Below are 23,570 nucleotides of genomic sequence, written 5' to 3' on the forward strand. Positions count from 1 at the left end.
GTGTTTAAAGTTCTTCTGATAATAAAGTAAGTCACAAGCAAAATAAATAATATTTTCATAATTTTTTAATTAAAACAAATGATCAAACATTGTAAGAAAAAAGTTAAACATCTTATGTTATGAAACGGAGAAGTACCTTTTAAGCATTCTTGCACTCTCATATTTTGGCTTTTGCATATGCCCTAAAGCCAAAATTTAAATTTTTAATCTTAAATTTGGAGTTGATTTTGAGATTTTTTTCATTGTGGTTTATTTTTCAGTCTTAATTTTCAAATTGTTATGAAAACATATATAAAAATTTTATTCATAAATTATTTTCTGTTTGCAAATATGTCATTTATTTTTTCTTGAAAAAGTGAAAATGACCCCCTAATCATTATTGGATATTAAAGTGGAGCAAAGCTACAGCAACTCTGGTATTTTTCTCTACGGGGGGAACAACTGCTGTTCTCGTTTTGTTGAATGAGCTTCTACGGAAAAAGGAAGAACATATGCATTGAGGAATGAGCAGCTGCTAAAGAAAAAAAAATCAGCTTTTTATATTATATTCTAGAAATATATGATGGAATCTAAATTTTGAATTCATTCATGTATCAATAAAAAGAGAATGCATATGTATATATAAAGAAGTTCCTACATGAATCAGAACATGGAACCTATTGTCCTCCCTATGTTTGCAAGTTCGTTTAGGACTGACTGGAGCAAAAGCATGGCTTAAATATTTGAACGAGTGCTTTAGCTTGTGTCAATTGAAATAAACAGAATGCAGAGTTACCGAGTCAATAACAACCAGATGGCAAGGGCAGTAAAAAATATGTGCAGAAATCCTCTGAAGTTACCATTCCAAAACTATATACAGATGTTCAAGCAAATCTATAATCCTACATACAGAAAGAAGAAAATTGCTATGCGTACGACTCAACCATCCAACGGCTATAGTGACACTCACCTGACCTTTTTTATCTAATCAATGGTTACAGTCGTACACAAGTCGTACGATTGGATCGTACATGTAGCGAGACTGCAGAAAGAACCTAAATGATAATTATGATCTCTTCTGCTCCTCTTTTACGCAAGGATGACAAGAGGAGGATGTAACCAGTGACGCCATCCATGTATCCGACCACCAGTGTAGAGGACTTCTACGGCAATCTATTGTTCATTGCTGATTGGAATATAAGAATCACAAAGTGGTGGAAATAGAATCTAAGAGACCCTCCATTGGTAATTCTACAGCTACCTATGCATTCCTAAATTCACCTAAGTTGCTGTGGCCTAACTCTTGATTCCAGCTTTCTCACATTGCGAGCAATAACAGCTTGCTTTTGGTGACGACTGTAGCTCTTCCTTTTACTGCACAAAATATAAAAAAGTTAGTTTTAGTAATAACACAAGCATCTGAAAGGGGAAAAAGGATCATATGTGTCAATGTGTAGTCACATTATGCTAGAGAGCCAAGGAAGAAAAATTGCAAGTTTTTACATGAACAAAAGGACATAATCTAAAGCCTTTGCCTGATCTTTCACAAGAATGTTCAGGTTCAAAACAGGCAATAAAAGAACCAATTGTTCAGATATTGTATCAAGTTCCAACCAATCACACTATTTGTTCCTATCCATGTGATATAGAATATGGAAGAAAAGAATGTTTAATATAAAAACCTGATAAACATAAGGCCTACTGTAAGAACCATTCCACCAATTGCCCATGGAACTCTTTCAATAGCAGGCATTTCTCTTGCCCATCTGCGAAAATCTTCAAGATTCCAAGAGACCACATCACTTAATGATGGACGCTCTTTTGAAGATGCCCATGAACTAGAGATGGAATCAAAACTTGCTTTCCCGCCATAGCAAAAAGTGTCATCCACTCCACCGGAGTTGATCTCCGAAGCTTGCACAGAGAAGCCAGCAGAGTGACATAGCTCTGTGCCATTAGAGACCCATTTATGTGCTTTACCACAAAGGATGTCACCTAAACCACAAGGAGACAATGCCTGATAAAGCAAGAAGGCATATCAGAACTTAACTGCGAAGTCCAATAAAAGTATGACAAGAAAGCAGATGCACAGCCACTGTAGCTATAAGAAAGTAAGAGGCAATTAACATGCAACAACTTGAATTTCTAACTGCCCATGGTATATGTATTGGTGGAAACAAGATTACATACTGTTTAATATATGATCAGGTTTCCCCTAATATATAATCTATAATTCTGGATCAGACTATGAAATCCCCACAAAAGAAAAAACAGACTATGAATGGAATGATTTGTATAATTTGGCAACTACAACTTTCCTTGTAAAGTACCACATTAACATAGTCAGAAAATTTTGATTAGACATAGGTTAAACAGAAGCCTTTTACCTGTGATTTGACATCAATAGCAAAGTATGCCTCTGAGCAAGCTTTGAAAACCATGTCACAGAATGATGCACATATAACAGGAGGTCCAGGCCTAACACCCACCCGTGGATCACAAACTGAACACTCGAGCAATTCCCACAAATGAAGGCATTCTTGGCTGCCTTCCCCAGTTGATGCGAGTTTTCTCACTGAGAGCAGGGCAGAAAATGTCTGAGACACATCACAACATGTTTTCTGCCGGAATATTCTACATAGTGCCAGGTCTCTGCGCCCCTTTGCTGCTCTTCCAGGAGGTTTTCCTTCAGATGAGAAGGCAGGGAACCGTCCACCAGGTGAAATACACACACCTTTCTGTTCTCCTGCGACGCCAACCCATAATGATTTTTTAGTCACGTATGACTACCATATGATTCTCATTTACCGGAGGTTCAAGCATGAGAATTAAACATACACGCCTCAGTTCATTGACATAAACTATTCATTTGATTTCAAGCCACAATGTTCATAACAAAAGTACTGCTTTTACTCAAGTGGCTAAATGTCAATGCTCATCCTGCTCATAACTAAATTCGATTTGAAGAAACTGATATTACCTAGTGAAGGCTGGTACTGACTACTAACTTCAGACGATGCAAGCAAAATTCCGAACTAAATCCTAAATCCACCACTCCACCCACCGAACTCAATCTACGCGTCCACAGGGACTGATTCCACCGACCAAGCACAGAATGCATCAGGGATCCATTCGAGGGCCCCAAGAACCATCCAGTAACAAGTGCAGACAGCTAGCGGCCAACAAAAATCTACAGATAAACTAAGCAAAGAGCAGCACGAGATCAGAAGACGGGCACGCGGGGGGCAGGCGATTGTCCGTACCAGCTAACGCGACCGGCGAGCAGATGAGAAGCAGCGGTGCGAGGACGAGGAGGAGGAGTACGAGAGCAGGGGCCGCACGCGACGCCACGGTGGGGCTCATCGGCGGCCCGCGGCCAGCCGGCCGGCGCGCTTCGGAGTCAGGGTGGGGAAAAAAAAAACAAGATTCAGCGGTTCACTCGTCGATCCGGACCGGACAAGTCAACCAAGCCCCCCGTGCCACACCTCTCGAGCCACCACGCCCGTTCGATCTCGCGTCGCGATTCGTGCAGACCCGGCCGCCGTGGGCGCCGTTGCTGGGCCTGGAGAAGTTTAGTGGGCTGGTCGTCTCAACAAAAAGACCCATAAGAGAGACGCCGAGATGCTGTTTTGAGCGCGCGGGTTTAGTACCACCTCGCCAGGCGAGAGCGGAGGAGGTGGACGAGGCGGGTATAAGAGGACGGGCAGTGCAACGTTGTAACTCATACCTTTCTCGGCCTTTTGGCTAAGATCAAGTGTAGTATCTGTTCTTATCAGTTTAATATCTGATATGTAGGCCATGCGCCTACTTTGATATTAAATTTATTTTTTATGGGGGAGGACTCGCAACAGTAGCTTGCTACTGGGGTACTCGTGTGTCTACCTAGCGTTGCCCTACTGCTTGGGCCTGGCGCACCCCAACCAAATCGAAGTTTAAACATTTTCATGTCAGGGTTTGTGTAGAATGGAATGTTTGCCTATAATGTTACGTTGATTTCATGTCAGCTGGGACTCCTATGCATGTTTGTAGTCACAGACGCAAAGATCCTTCGCAAATGTACTGAATTATGTTTTGGCAACTGGACTGAATTATCACTTTGGATCGGTACAAGTTCAACATCATGCCGGCAAAGATTGAAGTGTTAAAATTATGCACGACGGCCATTTGTTTTCTGTGGTTGATTAATCCATTTTCGAGTTGGGGACTACGGCGGGGGGAGGCAGCACAAAGAAAGAAGAGGAACACTTGACGTTTTGGATCTTCTTGACCAAACCATTATTACGAACTTCACAACCGAAAAAGAACAATAAAAGCTTAAAATAAAGCCATAACAAACCAAACAATATAATCCCCTCAAAACGGCACACACGTCTCAAGCCTGTATTGTATCCGAAGAAACCAAACCGTTTCGTCCATGAAACCCGGCTGTTTTTGTACTCCACGTCGAACACGTCACACAGAGTAGTAGATCACACATCAAACGGGCCGCAATTGTGCTCTTTATTTTTTCTTTTGTCCACCTCAACCATAGCCCGTAATTGCTCTCTCTCGCAGAACCTAAAATGTTCAGAGCAGAGAAGCGAGCCGTTTGTAACGAGGGATTAGGCGCCGCTGATTACTCGGGGTCCCGATCCGCTTCAAGAGGAGGGGGTCCAACTGTCCAAGTCTTGGACCATCTTATCCCGCTTATTTTGCAGACACGTATGTAGATATGCACGCGTACGTGGGTCCCACGCTGATGAGCTGCCACGTACTCGATTTGAAAACCCCAAACCAAATGATAAATAATAATAATAATAAGAGAAACAAAAAGAATTAATCAACAAGTACATTTCCATTAACGAGTGATTAATCAAGCACATCTCGATCTTGTTGTGCTTAATCTCTTGCGCCTTTTTGGTTAATGATGATAATCTACGTTGCGTACGTTTTTTTTTTTTCTTCCCTTGCAGCTGGCGGTGGTTCCGATCAGTACGCGAAGCCGCCGGCGCCGGCGCACGCGCGGCCGCCGGTTTGTTCGCGCGGCACGGTGGCCCGCCGCCGGCCGGCGCGCACGGTGGATGCGCCACCCGCGGCGGCGGCGGCGGCGGCGTCCTCGTCCATGAAGATCTGCCTGCACCGGCAATCCACGCTGCAGAACGCTCTGTCCCCTCTGCAACCACCACCAAGATACTATGCACCATGAGCAAACCACCTCTGCAAACATAACATTGCAACCCACCAACAGAGACATGGGAGCTTTGCTTTGCCATGGCTGACCACCATGCACACGGACCTGTACATGTAGATGTCCTTGTCTCCGGCGAGCTCCTTGCGGCAGAGGAAGCAGCGCTGCAAGAAGGAGCTCGTCGTCGCCGCCGCCGCCGACGGAGAGGTGGAGGAGATCTTGGGGTGGCTATGGAGGGTAGCCTTGCTGATGACCTGGGGATGCTTCGTGCTGCTGGAGCGGTTCTTGTGCGTCGTCTCAAGAAGGACACTCAGGCCGGCCATGGAAGGAGTGTGCACACTAACCCCCTTTGATTTCTCTGCTGTTAAACTCTGTGTTCTTTGTGCTCTCCTATGCTCTTGTTTTGTTTTTTGGGAATTTTTTTCTCCCCAGCGAGGGGTGGTGCTGCTTATAAAGGAGGAAGGGTGTGTGGGCTGGGCTCATGGAGCAGTTTAAGGAGACCGGTTTTGATTGGGATGGTGGGATACCACTCACAAAGGTTTATATTTTGAACATTGAGTGAAAAAAAAAACAAAGTGACGTTAGAGCGAGTACAGTAAGATAACTTAAGTGAGACTTAGATTTAAAAAAATGAGAAGAGAGGAAAAAGAATGACTATAAATTTGTAGCGGCAATAGCATAGGGTCCACCAAATTAAGAGAGAAATGAGTCGGATATTAATGTTCTACTATATATCTATAGCTAAATATTTTATGAGTAAGACTGATGGTATGATAAATTCTATAGCTAGCGACAATCTATATTTATAGGAGAGAGATTGTTGAAGTTAAAATCGGACTGAAATGTAAGCTCTCTATTAAAGGTTTCTCTCGCACTATTATAATTTGTTTCAGGAGATCGAATTAAATAAGTTGATAGAAAAAGTACTGTTGTAGTTGAAATTGGAACATGTGCATGGTCTTTATTAAGGGTTGTCCGACGCGTCACCAAGATTTGCTTTAGTAAATCAAATTAGATGATTTGTTAAGTACACATAAATCAAATTGAGGTTAAACAATGTTATATATATATATATATATATATATATATATAGCAATTAATTAGGTAAATTAAAAGAAGCAATCTGCCTTGTGCACCTAAATTTGGTGGCCAAGTCCCATCTCATTTATGTCCCCAATCTTGCCAGTAGCATGTCAATCAAATTTGCCATGCTCAACCTCTAGCCAACATTTTAGTCTTTTTTACAAGATTAGATTTAGATCACTCTGGTTGATCATGAGCTCCACTTCAAGATAATATTGAGTATAGGCAAGTAAGCACCACTCTTTTTCTCCACAGTGGAGTCCATTGACTCAATGCTCACTTAATTACTCCCCAATTGCTGAAGCATTTTGGCAGTGTTTGGGCATTCTTCATTGGAGCATGAGCATGAGTGCGTGACTGCTGATTTGGAAGAAAAGATGCTTCAATGGGCAGGGATGAGCCCATCAACCTGCACAGTTGGCCCAGGCAAGGCTGGCTCCTTTTACTCTCCTCCCTCCACGTGTACCCGAGAGGACTCCTTTGTCGCTTGCTGCGTACAGATCCACTGTGCCCGCATGTGCTGTGGCCTCTGTTGTTGGTTCCTCGTTCGGGGTATCCCTACCACGACCGACGGTCATCGGTTCTGACTATTTTGTTTTGTCGTTTGGTGCTCTTTGTTTCTATTTGGGTGATATGTAGGAGTAGTACGAGTGCTACAACACATCAGTACTCTAAGGTATATTGCTGTACTCTTTTGGTATCTTTTGATTAAGGTTCATTGAACCTCAAATCATATTATTAAGTAACAAATTTTGAGCAAAGTGCTCAGTACATGCTGTTTTAGAAAAGATAATTTGAAGTGTGAAGCCTTTTGTATCCTACCCGATAAATTTTTATTACTTCATAAATACATAGTCATAATTTCTTATATTTTAGGATGGAGTTCCTGCAATGTAAACTAAGGCATACTTTTTTTAAAAAAAAACAAGTCTACTACTTTCAACCGTTAAGTTCTCCTATAACATAAATTGCTAACAACATACTACTATGCACTAACAAATAAAAAAAGTCCACACAAAAGCTCTTGCATACTAACTTTCTCCGTTTCAAATTATATAATTTTCTAACCTCATCTAGTTTACTTGGATGCTAATAAATACACATATATAAACCATAGACATTGATTTATGAATAAATCTAGATAAGAAAAAAAAGAATATATCTTTATTACGAGTGGTCTGAAGAAAATAGTGGGGGACAAAGAGCAGCAGGACAGCACACAGATGGGGCTACGGAGTCGGGTGGGCGCAGAGCGGTCGGAGGATGCAGGTGCAGGAGGTAGTGACCTCCAGCCCGCTGAAAGCAAGATACGTACGGATAGGTCATCGCCGTTTGTTTGTCAGCTTGTCCTACGTGGCGCTGTCACCCATGCCTCTCTGCCCATTGGCTGCCCGGCCCTCTGTTCTGTGTAGCCCTCTCGGCCTTTTTTGGCTGTGTTGCCACCTCCTGGCACTTTGCCATAGGAGTTGATCAGGTTGCTCCATTGCCATCAAACGAGCTGCTCTAGCTACAAGTTTTGGGGTTTGTTTGGAGGCAGAATGTCATGATAATTTTGTACTCGGTGGAGAGTTCAGTTCTTCGACAAAGAAAAATGAAACTTTACCCTTGCTATCTTCTTCGAACCAAACTTTCGTTCTTTACTCTTAATTTTTTAAGATTTTATGTGCACGTCTTTTAAACTGCTATACAATATATTTTTTTAAAAATATTTTTATATATAAGTTTATCATCTTACTTATATAAAATAGAATTTTAAGTTTATAGTAGCTAATTATATCGTTTACACTATTAAATAGCTATAATAAGAATCGTATAATCTTTTATTTTTTTACCTAAAAGTTAAAAAGAACGCAATTCATCATCGATGTTGTTAGCGTTAAAAAACAAGGCTAGACCCTTAGTGTATAGTTAATCTAAACGAAAACAACAGTGACAACAAACTCTCAAATGCAACTAATCTAAATTATAAACATAAAGACATTACAACCATTCTCAACACTCAACTCCACCAGCCACGATACTCACCACAGACCACAACTCCAACAAGTAAGCTCAAGTAATATAACTCTTCATACATTAGTCATAACTTGATGTTACTAGCATTACCCTACCACCCTTATGATTGACGACTCCTAACTTTATCTGAAAACTCATATTGCAATTGCTTGATAAATTCTATAAATATTTTAATAAAAACTATACCTCAGTTCCTATGAAAATTGCCTATCCGAAGTCCTTAGTTATCTAGATCCGTAAATCGCACCATGTAATTAATGTTTTTTCTTCTGCTAGCTGCTCCAAGGCAGAAGTTGTGTATTACTTCCGTCTCATATTAAGTTTATTTTTCAGGTTTTAGATATAATGTTTCAACTCTTCGTCCTAATTGAACTTTTTACGATTAATATTTTTGTTATTACTAAATGATAAAACATAAATAGTACTTTATACGTGACTATTTTTTTAATTTTTATACTATTTGTTTAAATAAGACGGATGGTTTGGATGTAAAATTATTATGAAACATAGGTAGTGCCACTTTGCTACCAGCTATGTGCACCTACTCCCTCCGTCCTAAAATAAACCAATTTTTCACTTTTTACCTATAATTTTTGACTCTTCGTTTTATTTAAATTTTTTTGCGATTGATATTTTTATTTTTATTAGACGATAAATCATAAATAGTACGTAATACGTGTGATTAATTTTTTTCTAATTTTATAAAATTTTTTCAAATAAGACGGATGGTCAAATATTGAACACGAAAACCGAAGAATTAATTTTTTTTGGGCAGATGGAGCATTCACTTGACACTTCTTATCAACTCCTTTTCGTTTCTGAGAGGCAAATACCTCTTATCGATTGGACGTGTCTGAGGAAAAAGAGTCATTACGAGACAAAATTATGGGGTGATGTGTCACTGTAGCATCGATGACGCTATGCTTCCCCCAACTTTTACGAAAATAACAGCTACTGGTTCCTTTCATTCATTGGGGGCTATTAGAGCTAGGACCCACTGAATTATGTCGGCTCTGTGTCACGATTCCGTAAGAACCTGTCACTAGATTAGCTACTATTTATCCTTCGGTAATTTTTTTATAACCAGCCTGAAGAGAAAAAATTGGTATAACAACCTACCCTTAAATACAAAATATTTGTTGGAAAAAGAAAAAAAAAGGTGAAAGCTTAACATTATCCACACGCATGTTAATAGTCCGGTCCGTACACGCAGGGAAGAATCATCGTAGATGATTTCTTGGCAAATGTGTAAGAACGAAATGTTCGAGAACTCTCTCTTCACAGCTTTGAGTGGGTTTTACCAAAAACTTCACAAAACTACGAAAACAGTTATGTTTTCGCCTAAAAGCCCGCCCTTTTCAACATCATCGTACAATTGGTTGGCCTTTCCTCCGATGTCTATAACACAGCCCAATAATCGATCCAATGACAACACATACTACGTCAAGTTCTACTACATATAGATCCTAACTTTTTACTTATGTTTGACTATTTGCCTTATTAATTTTTTAATATGTAAAAATATAAGTTATGTCTAAAGTACATTTTATAATGAATTGAGCCACGGTAAAAGTAAACGATAATTATATAATTTTTTTAATAAGATAAATAGTGAAATGTATGACCAAAAGTCCACCACGTTATTTATTGAGAAAAATGGAGAGAGTGTATTAAAACAAGAACTGTTCTTATTTTCCAAATGGCCCATATTATATCAACCACACCAACCACCATCAGATCTTTCATTTCTTAACCAAAATGTTGCATGTTACACACTGGTTTTTCAAATTGGATGGACAACTGACAGCACTCCAGATAAGTCCAGCCAGTGGCCCAATCACTGAACAAATGTTGAATGGTTCCATTTTTCTCCCAGAACTAACAATCACCCGGCTGTAGATGTAGTATCATCTTTTTCAGTCTTTTTCAACACAACGTCCCCAAGAACACTAACAGTGTAATTTCAGAGTACTTACAGTGCAACAACTTGTATTTTATTTCCATTTGATGTAAATTGTACTCAGGAAAAGATGTTGCAGTAGCAGTCTCAATTAAAAACATCCAATTAAATATACTCCATGACACAAATAAATATGGACCTTAAGTGCCCCCATTACGATTCAGAAGAACATGAAAATATTCCCTCCAACCCAAAATTTTGACATAGTCTTCGAGGTTCTAGTTTGATCAATATTATCTATGAACATAAGTTATTTTAAGCAAAACGATTGCAGATTTTTATGGGGATTTTTTTTTAAGATACCCTTGAATGATTGTGAGTCGTCCATTGCTTTGGATCTAACACATCTGATTTTATTATATTACAACGCTAGTATGTATAGTAAAAATTCTATAAGGGTAAAATTAGAACTAAAATATATAACTCCGTGATAAAATTGTGTGTCTTATATCATTTTAAAATAGATAAATACCTTACCAAAGTTTGGAAGAAATATTTAATATAGTTATAAAAAATATATAGTACTACGCTACTACTGCTACAAGTAAAAAGTGTCGTAACATTGCTCTTTTATAGTTTATTTAATAATAAATCTAACATTATTTTTACATGATCAAACTTTTTTGATCTTTTTTATTATTAATAGTTAAAGTTTAAAATATTTGTATTGATTTTAAAATAGTTATATTTTAGGACATAAGCAGTGGCAAACAATTTTTTGAGCATGTCATTTGGGGAACACAACCAAAGGAAAATCTTGGGCCCTCGGTTGGAGCCAATTGGCGTGTCTTTGTTTCGCACCGGGTGCAGCTGTGCAGCACTACATTACAAAGAAGAAAATGCATCACATCACAAAAGCAGTTCTCAGCTTTGTGTTGTGCTTCTCTTTCTCGAGCCTGTTTCGGCGATCTGTTGGCCTCGGAACATAGTAAAAAAAAACGGACCAAGGTTGATCCGCTCTGGCCATCAATTCACCGGTTAAACCGGTGTTATTTATTAATATTATATCTAATTTATATTATTTTTTTAATACAACTATAAAAAATAGTAAATTAGGTATAAATAAACTAATATATATTATTATATGGTTACAACATTAAAAAAATAATTAGAGTAGGGTAACTAACAAATTTATAATGCTTATTAAGACAAATTAGAAAACAGTTTGATTTTTTAAAAATTGGCCGGTTCACTAAAAAGCACCGGTTTTTTATCGGGTCAACCTAGGTCAATTGTGAGGGCAGTCTTTGAGCGTAACCGAGCCGTTGAGGATGTTGGTTTTGGTTTTTTCGGTTCAACCGTAGGTCTAGTTTTTTTTCACTATGCTTGTAACATCCCTGCTCTGGAGTACCTGAAATCTCTCCATCTCCCTGGAGAGTGCTTGAGCTGAGTCGCGGAATCTGAACAGCACAAGAGCTTATTGACTATCTGGTTACCTGTGTGGAGCGGCCTGGCTTGTACCATGGACTTTTCTGGATGGGAGATGGTGGATAGGAGATGGTCGCTTAGTTTTTCGATGTGTTTGGTTCGTGGGCGAAGCTGGATAGGGTGGCCTAGGAGAGGAATATTCCATAAAGATGTTGGATGGGTGTATCCGGTCAAATTAACTGGATGAGCTCATCCACCTTCACTAACGATGTTCATTAGTGATTATTTAGTGATATTTATTGTGTTTTGTTATTAATTAGTAATTAACAAGTTTAAATTAGTGATGATAGATATATTTTATCGTTAATTTGTACAAATTAGGATAATATTTATGTTGATTAATTAATTTACTATTTATTAGCAATTAAATATGCTCATCACATCCGTCCTCATCTCTCCAAACAAACAAAACATTGGATCGTCCCATCCATCTAACCAAAAATAAATTTGGAACACCATATTCCTAAAAATATGAATAGTCATATCTTATCCCACCTGACCACTAACCAAACACACCCTTAGGCCCCCTTTGATTCAAAGGAAATTTATATGAATTCTAGAGGATTTTATTCATATAGGAATTTTTTGAATCAAAAGAATGAATCCTATAAAATCCTATGAAATTCCTATGGAATTCCTCTTCCCATACAAGTTTTGGAGGAAATTTAGCAAGAGGTAAACCTTATGGAAAAAATCCTTTGTGCCTTTATCTCTCCTCAAATTTCTGTGTTTTTCCTGTGGTCTAATCAAATGATCATTCATACTTTTTTGTGTTTTGAAATCCTCTATTTTACACTTACATTTCTATCAGAATCCTATGTTTTTCCTATTCCTCCATTTTTTCTATTCCTGTGATTCAAAGGGGCCCTAAATTTCATAGGAATTTTAGAGGATTTTATTCATATAGTAATTTTTCTTACAAAACCATTTGAATCAAAGGAATGAACCCTATAAAATTTCTATGGAATGCATCTTCCTATACAAGTTTTGGAGAAAATTTAACAAGAGATTGAACCTCATGGAAAAAAATCCTTTGAGTCTATATCTCTCCTTAAATTCCTGTGTTTTTCATGTGGTCCGATCAAACGGTCATTCATATATTTTTTCTGTATTTTGCAATCATCTGTTTTACACCTATATTTCTGACAGAGTCCTATATTTTTTCTATTTTTCTATTTTTCTATTCCTTTATTTAAAGAGACCCTTATTGACTATCTGGTTGCCTGTGTGGAGCGGCCTGGATTGTACTATGGGTGCAAGCATCGGGAAGCGTTTGTTGAATTCCGGTTCGAGCCAGACGCAACTAGTGGTTAACGGCTACTTTTGTTTAAGAAAATTTATCAGTGTACACGGTTTGGCTAAACAATTTGAAATTCACTGAGATTACTATGTATATAAGAGGATCCGTGTTAATTTGGTACTCCCTCTATCCTAAAGCACAATGACTTTTAGCGTTTGAAATTTATCGCGGAATATAACATCTCTGCCAACTTTTATCTCAACCAGTTATAAGATTTAGAAATTATTCGCTTAGTTTCTCATCTCACCAACCAGTCAACCACAACCACCTTATTTTATTCCATTCAATTCGTTAATCTCCATAAATAATAATAATAATACAACCTCTTACATTTAAGGACATGAAGTAACATTTTTGAGTCGGCTTTTTTTTAAAGTTCTCGTCACATCGGATGTTTGGATGTTAGTTAGAAGTATTAAATATAGGCTGATAACAAAACTAATTATATAAATAAAGACTATTTTATTAGACAAATTTGTAAGCCTAATTAATCAACGATTAGCAAATATTTACTATACCATCATATTCTAATCATAGACTAATTAGGCTTAATAGATTCGTCTCACGAAATAGTTCAGAGTATAGGGTAGTTTATATTTAATACTTTAATAGTGTCATGGAAAGGTAAGTATATGATTTCCTAGGCAGAGTGCAGAGAAAATCAGAAATGATGAGAAGCTTCTATGGTGCATGGCACCTTGGTGGAAGCACACGCCACGTACCTGGTCTACCCCAATTGGAATAGAGTAATACTAGTAGCCTTCTGCTCTTGTGAGGGAATGCAGCACACGGAAGGATAAAGCAAAAGAAAGGAAAAGAACAATTCAAATGAGATATACTATATTCGAAAAAAAAGCTAAGCCAGAGAAAATCAAGGACAATCAGTCAGAAGGCGACTGAATTAGAGTAAATGTATTCTTCATTGAGCATGATGATGATGATGATAGCTTTCATTTAGTCACAGCAATAGCTAGCTAGCCTAGGGTGATCGAACAGGCCAATCCAATTGAAAAGATTCATATCTTGATAATCTGCAAGTACCTAAAAGCCACTAGCAATAAGCAGTTCACCACTAACGGTGATGGATCGCCACTTAAGGATATTTCTGTGTAGATTGTACCGGATTCTGAACAAAAGGCATCTTAATGTCCTATTTCTGCTGCCCCCAATTGTAATGCTTGACCCAATAGGCAATCTCAGCCATATTTCCATGGGCGATACTACTTTATACCTTCTTTATGCTAAAAAGCCTTGCAATCCTCTAGCAGATCGGCCATGATTAGCCACCACCATGAACTACTATCGTGCTTTAACTAGTTCTGTTTATGGCGTATGCACATATTCTCTATATTTTATATTATAAGACTTTTAAAGTTTACCTAGAGCCATTCATGTATCACACATATATGTTTTGTATATATGTTTAGATTTATTAGCATACATATAAATCTAGTTAATACCAAAAAGTCTTATAATACGTAACGGAGGAATAAATCTTTAGAACCAAACACAGTGGATACAACGGTAGAAGTTGTATTGACGATTGCACTTAAGAATCAAGCACAAATGAAGACGCAGTGTTCAAGCATCTTATGCAAACTTTGTTTACACTAATAAAAACTGGATAAATAACAACAACTTGCCATTCATTGTTTTTCTGTTCTTTTATTTCAGGGTAAGAATTTAGCTGATATTTGTCAAGAATTACATATTTGGGAACATGTAGCTAGATGCATGGTTTGTCGACTGGTCACCTAAGAGAAATGCCCAGTCAGGTTGCCAGTCCACTAGCAAGAAAATGCCCAGTCAGGTTGCCTAGTTCATCCCATTATTTAACACCAAATCTGAGCCAGCTTTGATTCATTACAAGTTTATAAACGCTCAGCGGAGATACTGAATTATAAGAGCAAATCAATCATACATTCGCTCAGCACGAGAGCCTCAGCAAAGTAATCGTAAGTCAAGAGTACACTAGGAAAAACACCACACAACAGCAGAAAGCAGCAGCACATCACAGCTTTGAAATCAGATCAGCCTGAACGATGTCCTCCTGTAACTCAGCTTCCTTGGTGTAAACATCAGATGAAGGAGGCACGTCGATGGCAGTCGAATAAACCATCAGGCTGGACAAACAAAACAATATAGCTTCTGTTCTTAGATGACTCCTACTGCTATCTGGAGTAATTCGGAACAAGAATACTATCTGTTCGTAACAGAAGCTAAACAAATCCACCAGAGTAATGCAGAAAGAACTGGAGTCTACTGCTATCTCCACTAACGATAAATGAAATGTTTTCTCTAAGATAATGAAAAGCACGCATTTCTGGGCATAGCCTAATTATTGGAATAAATTTAAAGGACACATATACTAATTTAAAACATAAGTAGTAACAAAAATGGGACAAACCCCACTTACTATAAAACTAAAGAAAATAAGCAACCAATGGGGGCAGCGCCGACGACAACAAAAAAGTAATTTGTGAAAAAATATATATACATATTTTTATGACCTAAAAGTTTATAAAATAAACTACAATAAGAAAAACTATAACAACTACTCTTAATTTTAGGTTAAAAATATAAATTTTAGCTAATAAGTCTAAGAAAAAAAAGAAAAGATGAGACGCATGGTGTCGTGGTGCTGTTGATGAGACGCTGGTGACGACGGGCCTCTTGGGCCTTTGGGACCCAACGTTGAAGATGACGGAAGTTGACACCACCGCTGCCGGGGCTGCATGCAATCGGCGGCAGCGAAGGAAGCGAGAAGGGGGAGTTGTCATGGATCTGGAGCAGCAAGGCCGGGGAGATCGACGGCGGCATGCACGAGGAGGTGTGAGGCGACGAGCGAGAGGCCGAGGATGGTCGGCGCTGCGATGGCGGCCGGCCGGCCGGCGGCATCAGGCAGGGTAGAAGGTGGAGAGGTCTGAAGCTTGACGGTGATATCGTGGGCCAAAAGGGTAGGGGCCGAGCAAGCTGTATGACTTGTTCTTGTTCAATTGGAGAACCGGTTCATACTCATTTGGAATTATAGCAATATTTACACTCTAAAATAGTGATATTTACGGCGTAAGTGGGTGTAAATCTAGTATAATGAATGTATAAATTTCATTGGCATGTTGTATAATTCTAGTTATAAAATAGGGCAATTGTCCTGCACCGATCCATTCTGCTGAAAGTACTTCCGTTAGTTTGTTTTCTTGTTGTACTGTATGTTTTTATTGATTTCATGCCATTTCTATCGTTTTGTTTGGCACAGTACATAATAATTCCATTTTAGCCGGCTAATGGGCTGGCTTTTGAGACTGCAGCACACACTCAGATTTGCAGCCCTTTAGGTTCATCAGAGCATGCATGGCAAGGTGTTAGTAATGGCCAACGGCCCAATCGGTTTCGACCGTTTCCCAAATAATAATAATAATAATAAAACGATAGTGATTTTGACCGTTTTCATCGTCCCAGTGTGCATGCATAGACAAAGCATTTCCGACCACTCATTCAAATTTTATCATTCATATTGTCATTTGATGATTATCCAAAATTGATTTTCTATTCATATCAGTTATCACTCAAATAGAATCCATATTACATTATCTATATATATTTTATTTAATATTTTACAACAACACTCTCTTATGTCTTCTCTTGTGATTGAATGTTGAGATATGGAGGGAGGAGAGAAAACATTTATATTTAGAGTTTCTCTTTTTATATGGATGATGTTCTATTTTTGTATGATGGGATATATAATCTGTTGAAACCTTTTTTTTCTCACATCTATTTTTAGGATAGATGATCTGCTGAGTTTGTTCTAAGTATGCCCATTGCAAAAATACAACTCCATCATTTGGATTTTGCTTATGATTATAAGCTAAAATTTAAATTTTTAATCTTAAATTTAAAGTTAATTTTGATGTTTTAATTGTAGTTTATTTTTTAACCTTGGCTTTTAAGTCGCTATAAACATGTATATAAAAGTTTTATTTGTAAATTATTTTTCGGTTGCAAATATATCGTTTGGCTTTTAGTCAAGAGTCGCTCTTTCATGGGTGTCAATCCCCTCCTCCTCATCGCCACTCAAGCCAATTGTAGAACATCTCTGCAACATCACATCTTCATGGCTCCTCGACGAGTAGTCACCAGATTTGGGGTTGCTCCTAGATTCTATTGTAGTGATAGATAAGAGGCTCACCTGGCATACAAACGATGGCAGGGTGATGAGGGCTTCCCTCTTAGCTTGCGAACAGTGGTGACGACCTACGAATGATGGTGTCAACAAACTCCTCTCACCATGTCGATCGCGGCGGCGATAATAGTCCTACTTTTTCTACAAGCAACATTCGTAGATGACATCAGTGCATTTCCTTCTCGGCTTACAGGTAGCAACTATGACGTGTCCTGTGGACTACAATGGAAGTAGGGACTTTCCCTAGTCAACAACGATTGCCTCATCAAAGACCCATGTGGAGAACCAACCTGCGGGTAACGACGGTGGCAGTGGAAGTTTTGCTTGATTGTTTGATGAGGAAAGAATGGCTTGGGGTGATGGCCTACCAAATCTATGCCATCCACTCCAAGATCTGATGGTTGTCATGGCTCAATTGGTGGTGATGGTGACTTTGTTATTGGAGGTATAGTGGTTACGAAGCATGAGACAAGGTCAACTCGGCGTGTTGTGATGGGCTTGAAGCGTGTGCAATATTAATGGTCAAACTGCTAAAAAGGTAGGTAAAGGGAGACCAAGTCGAAAGTCTACACGGTGACGCATGTGGACACCATTACCTCCTTGGAGGTGTTTGTTTGGGTGTCCTGATCCTATTGTGTTTGGATTTTTCAGGTGCAAACCTAGCCCAATTCTTGGGCTAGCGATTGTAGCGCAAGCTAGCATTGTATTCTTAAGGCATGTTTGAGAAAATATGTGGCAATTCCTAGTTCTACCCTACTTTGAGTCCTAATGGTGGCCTTTGGGAAGTCGGAGTTGTTGCATCAAGGTTGACGAACTTGACAACAATAAATCAAAACTATGCTTGGTTACAGGCTAGGTTTGGTCGTTGTCCTATAGAGAAGTCAGAGTTGTTGCATGGTTGTGAACTCAACAACGATGACCCAAGTTGGACCTCATCAATCATGCTTCGCTCCAATGTAGGGTAGCAAGCTTTTCGGTCTACAAGGTCTTCCTAATCCTGACGTTCCCTAGTGTAGCAGCAGTCACCCGATCATGTGGATGATGATGTGATGACGATAACATCGCATCTTTACCAATGTGTGAGAGTCTTTGTTAGATCTTCTAGCTTGCTACTCCCTCCATTTCATATATGTCTAGATTCATTAGCACACAAATAAAACTAGGCAAGTCTAGAAAGTCTTATAATATGAAAGCGAGTACTTGGTTTTGCAGATCTTGTGGTGAACAACATTTGCTCAATGTTAAACTTGGATGTCCAATTTTCATGGTCGTTTATTGGTTGGCTACTCGAGAGTTCGTTGTAGTGATGGTTTTTGCCCAATTTTTCATAGTTAATTGTGTCTCATAAGGGTTAGCTCATTTTCTCATTAAAATGGGACTCTCCTAGGTTATTTATTATGGACTAAGGAGATGTTAGAAGATTCTCTTTTAGTCACTTTCAATGGTTATTTTTTGAATTGATTAGATTCTATCTGTAAGCATCTAATTGGCTTTGTAGTTATTGGAATTATTGAAATCATATGAATTAGTGTAAAAATACTTATATTGTGTTATAAAATTTAAAAATAGAAATGTTTATATTTTGAAACGGACTTAGTATAAAACAATAAATGGCTCGACTCTGGGGGGAATGAGAGAGAAATCACCGATAAAATCCTAAACTAAACTTTTACTGGAACTGAAAGGGCGGCCACGTTTGTGATATTTTCATCACAAATTTAATATCACCACTTCCATTCCACATATTAAACTAGATTTCCCTAGCGATCAATCGGAGGCCAATCTCTTCTAGTGTGCGTAGAAGACAAGATCAAGTATTCCATACCTGATACAGGGACAAGGACACCGATGATTCTTCTCCTCAGCAACATCCGGCATGGAGCACACAAGTTGCTTTTCTGCTCTGTGGTCCTTGGCCAACGGCAGCTCCAATCGCTACTGCCAAACGGGAACAGAAAAAGGAAAAACACGAAGCAAACCACAAGCTTGCCAGCAGTTGAGACAACACCCCAACAATATGATTCTTTCTGGACCACAACTGATCTCACTTGTTAAACGTTTATTAGATGAACAAAGAGGAAGTAAGCCTACCTTGATATCCATGAAAAGTCAGATAGCACAGCAGATTCTTCTGCAAATAAATAGTTATAATTCTGTCCATGGAAAATCTTGATAATGTAAGTAATAACTACTGGATGTATATTTCTGGCCATGGAATATCTTGAAAATGTAGTGATAACTATTGGATTAACAACCCATTGGCTGTCTGGCTGTATGTTCGTCTGTCATAAGAACAGTAAATCTAACAGGAGAACTTCACATGTTGCTGGTTTCATCTACTTAATCTTCTGCAAGATGGAAGCGCATCCGTTTCAGAACCACACACCAAATACCTTTAGAAGCCTTTCATAATAAACCGCCGCAAGATGTTAATGTCATGCTAAACATTTGCACTGGAGAATCAAAACAACAGAAACGGACAACATTTCGATCTTTAAAAAGGCGACGAAGGGGAGGGTGGCCCTGATAGTCACGCAGACTGAAAACAGTCAAGTAGTTGCAACCCCAGGTTATGGATTAGGCAGGAATCTTGCTCGTATCCCCTTCCACCACTCATTCCAAGCCACCACACGTTCATCTCAGCCCGAGCTGGGCCACCACAGAAAGCAAGCCCTTCCATCCATCCACAGAACAATGCTCGCTTCTTTCCACAAACTCCTATGGCCACCGCTTTCCATTCACCTTCCTCCTCTCCTCCCCCTTAATCCCATCTCTCATCTCTTTGTTCTTGGTGCTTCCCTGCTCACCCCTGTACTTGCTTCTGCCACTCCATGTCTCAATCTTCCCCTTTCTTCTCCATTGCCCGAGCACATGCTGGAGCAGGAGGGCGAGCTGCGGCTGCCGCTCTCCTGCTCCGTCACCCTGTTGCTCAGCTGCCACCTCGCATTCATGGCCTGAGATACTACCCTTCGGCCATAGTGTCGCCTGCTAAGACACTGAACTCACACCTGGTCCTTCCCCGAGCCACAATATCATCCTTTGCCAGTGCTGATAATGGCTCCAGCGGGAAAGCAGAAGCTGAGGAGGAGCAGAACGGGGAATCAGAACTGTCCGAGATGGCCAAGGCGTTCCATATATCGACCCGGATGGCAATGTCAATCTCAGTGGTGATTGCATTTGCAGCGCTCACTGTGCCACTGGGGATGCAGTCACTGGTCTTCCATGGGACGCCCAAAATGAAGGCACTGGCATATCTGACACTGCTGTCAGGGTTCTATATGGCATGGAATATTGGGGCAAATGATGTGGCGAATGCCATGGGGACATCAGTAGGATCTGGTGCTTTGACACTCAGGCAGGCAGTTCTGACTGCGGGCGTGCTAGAGTTTTCTGGTGCATTCCTTATGGGTACCCATGTCACTAGCACCATGCAGAAGGGAATCCTAGTTGCATCTGTCTTCCAAGGAAAGGACTCCCTCCTCTTTGCTGGATTGTTGTCCTCCCTCGCTGCTGCTGGAACATGGTTGCAGGTAATATTTCATCACTGAGCGCTTTATCACCCTTTTGAGCTCTGCTGAAATCATGCCGATCAGATGATGCAATCATGTAGTGCCATTAGCAGAACAGAATAACTGAGACTTCTGAAAGTTTCAGTCTACAAAACAGAAGATTTAAGACTATCCATCCTTGACATATTCATGATGCAAGAATAGTATTCTACCTAACAAGGCCCAATCAGTAGACCTCTGCACTGAAGATGCCAAGGTTAAGCCCCGAAAATAATAAATTATAGCAGGTGCATAGTGACGGCTTTATTTGATTCAATGAAACCTACTGTATGAGAACTTTCTGACTAAGCAGAGTTGAATGCACAACAAATTTCTTTTGAGGAATAAACACCAGTACAGTAAATAACTAATCTTTCATGGTAGTTAGTAAAAACTGAAAATGGAAAGGTGGTGAAGACAATTTTGGTGGGACTGAATGTTTCCTCATCTTAAGCACTGAAGTTAATATTTTAAACTGCAGGAAAATTTGAATGTATACAGCATGCCCATCAAATTTAAGCATTAGCCAAAGTTCCCATAGTATGATCCTTTGTGCAATTTTATCAGAGCATGGCATGTTAACATTTATCAGAGTCAACCAGAATTAACACTTGCTATTTCTAGGTTGCTTCCTCCTATGGCTGGCCTGTTTCAACTACACATTGTATTGTTGGGGCCATGGTTGGTTTTGGTATAGTATTTGGAGGTGTAAATGCAGTGTTCTGGAGCTCCTTGGCAAGAGTATCTTCATCCTGGGTCATTTCACCTTTGATGGGTGCTGCAGTCTCGTTTATTGTCTACAAGTGCATACGCAGGGTAAGCACTACACTAACTTTACTTACAGCATACTAGATGGGAGAACACATAAGACTATTCAATCCAATAGTTACTTAGTTAGGAGTCACAGTATCATAAATAGAAGACATAAGACTGTGCAAGACAAGAGAATAAACTTAATTTTCTACTTACCATATTTCATTTCAGTTTGTATACAGCGCACCAAATCCAGGTCAGGCTGCGGCTGCGGCTGCACCAATTGCAGTTTTTACTGGGGTTACTGCAATATCGTTTGCTGCTTTTCCTCTCAGCAAAACCTTTTCGATCGCTATCCTGCAAGCATTAGCCTGTGGTGCAATAGGAGCCATAATTGTTAACAGAGTGATAAAAAAACAGCTTGGTGACCTACTGTCCTCAGAAGCAGAAAAGATAGCATCTGCTGACAAGATGAATGCTCAGCAAGTTGGATTTCTTTCAGACATTGCTGGGCCAACCGGAGCCCAATTGCAGATTGTATATGGTGTATTTGGATACATGCAGGTCTTGTCAGCATGCTTCATGTCATTTGCTCATGGAGGCAATGATGTCTCCAATGCCATAGGCCCCCTGGCTGCAGCTTTGTCTATTCTTCAAGGTGTAGCAAGCAGTGCTGAGATAGTCATACCTACTGAAGTTCTTGCTTGGGGAGGCTTTGGAATTGTTGCAGGCCTTACAATGTGGGGTTATAGGGTCATAGCAACGATTGGCAAGAAAATCACCGAACTAACACCAACTAGAGGTTTTGCAGCAGAGTTTGCAGCAGCTTCTGTTGTATTGTTTGCATCAAAGCTTGGACTGCCAATATCTGCAACACATACACTTGTTGGTGCAGTGATGGGAGTGGGATTTGCAAGAGGGCTCAATCGGGTCAGAGCAGAAACAGTGCGTGAAATTGTGGCCTCCTGGGTGGTCACAATTCCAGTTGGTGCCATATTATCTATCTTCTACACATTGCTCTTAACAAAGATTCTGGCATACTTTATGTGAGTGATTGTGAAATGTAATTACTGTTTTGAGAGGTGTACAACCCATTGCACTTCATACAATTTTGATTGGATCATTGGAAAAGGTTCAGCAATGGTGAAGAGATAAGCTGACTCCAAAAGTCTCAACAAGAATTTTTTTCAAGATTGCCAGGGTAAATAATCATTTCTTTGGCAACAGAACACACAATTAGGTAAAATGCTATTACAGCAAGTTATAATGTTACAGACTCCAGCTTGTCCATCCGTTTATCTCTAATGTACTGCCTTGTATCTTTTGTTTTATATCACAAGGTAGACTATAATAATTTCTTGTAGAGATACAATTATACATAATAGACACCAATGGTTCTTCTATCCTTGCAGTTATGTTACATTAACGGCATGGTTCTTTCATAGCCACTGAGAAATAATAATGGTTTTGTGGTATGGACAAAAGAGAAAGGATCACAAGATAAGAGGGCAAGTTCACCGATCACCACTAACAAATAAATAAAACATGATTATGCATGTGTTTCGTGAGAAACAAGGAGCTTTGTGTTTTGTTGTTTAATTAGAAACGAATATTGATCATCGTAAATAGAGGCATAGGTCTTCAGGGGAAAAAACGCATGCATAAGCTAATAGAGACTAAAGGTAACAGGTTTATGCATGACCAGGACAGACATTCACATATCATAATATTTTTTTCCTTTTAACAGGACAGAAATGTAGTGCACAATACTGTATTCCTCCTTTCCAAAATATAGGGTATTTTATTTTGTTAAGACAAGAGTTTGACCAAAGATTAGTTTATTAATATATCACTTGTATGACACAAAAGTATAATAATAAAAAAAATACTTTCAAATATGAATTCAACCATATCAATTATGTCATAAAAAATACTACCTCTATCCCAAAATAAGAATATTTTTAGCCATTCTACTTCATCCCAAAATATGTTCATTTTTTATTAATCATTGTATTGGAGGGTATTTTAGTCTTTTAGCTTTTGTATTGGTAGGTATATGATGAGTGAAAAATGAAGTTATTTTAGAATGGAGGGAGTATATCCTAATAAAGTAATCTTCGGTTAAAACTTTTGTCCTAACAAAATAAAATACG

The 23,570-nt window shown here is 39.1% G+C and overlaps 3 protein-coding genes and 1 non-coding gene across 4 annotated transcripts; 2 read left to right on the forward strand and 2 right to left on the reverse strand.

Moving 5' to 3' along the window:
* Positions 1–834: 834 nt before the first annotated feature.
* Positions 835–3,399, reverse strand: LOC102713796. The gene is made up of 4 exons (XM_006647380.3): positions 3,243–3,399; positions 2,367–2,725; positions 1,662–1,996; positions 835–1,353 (listed from the first exon to the last, which is right to left on the reverse strand). The coding sequence occupies exons 1-4, from the start codon at positions 3,340–3,342 to the stop codon at positions 1,257–1,259; spliced, it is 891 nt and encodes a 296-aa protein (XP_006647443.1). The 5' UTR covers positions 3,343–3,399; the 3' UTR covers positions 835–1,256.
* Positions 3,400–3,702: 303 nt separating this feature from the next.
* LOC121053672 lies at positions 3,703–3,899 on the forward strand. Its single transcript, XR_005811217.1, has one exon. It is a non-coding gene; the product is annotated as a U2 spliceosomal RNA (small nuclear RNA).
* Positions 3,900–4,743: 844 nt separating this feature from the next.
* Positions 4,744–5,603, reverse strand: LOC102719182 (FCS-Like Zinc finger 15-like). The gene is made up of 2 exons (XM_015833166.2): positions 5,255–5,603; positions 4,744–5,131 (listed from the first exon to the last, which is right to left on the reverse strand). Exons 1-2 carry the CDS (start codon positions 5,467–5,469, stop codon positions 4,948–4,950), a joined length of 399 nt encoding a protein of 132 aa, XP_015688652.2. The 5' UTR covers positions 5,470–5,603; the 3' UTR covers positions 4,744–4,947.
* A 14,203-nt stretch (positions 5,604–19,806) lies between these two features.
* LOC102714069 (inorganic phosphate transporter 2-1, chloroplastic) lies at positions 19,807–22,837 on the forward strand. Its single transcript, XM_006647381.2, has 3 exons — positions 19,807–20,646; positions 21,289–21,480; positions 21,649–22,837. Exons 1-3 carry the CDS (start codon positions 19,948–19,950, stop codon positions 22,465–22,467), a joined length of 1,710 nt encoding a protein of 569 aa, XP_006647444.1. The 5' UTR covers positions 19,807–19,947; the 3' UTR covers positions 22,468–22,837.
* The last annotated feature ends 733 nt before the right edge of the window (positions 22,838–23,570 follow it).

The sequence above is a fragment of the Oryza brachyantha genome, chromosome 2 (assembly GCF_000231095.2).
Source record: "Oryza brachyantha chromosome 2, ObraRS2, whole genome shotgun sequence".
NCBI lineage: Eukaryota > Viridiplantae > Streptophyta > Magnoliopsida > Poales > Poaceae > Oryza > Oryza brachyantha.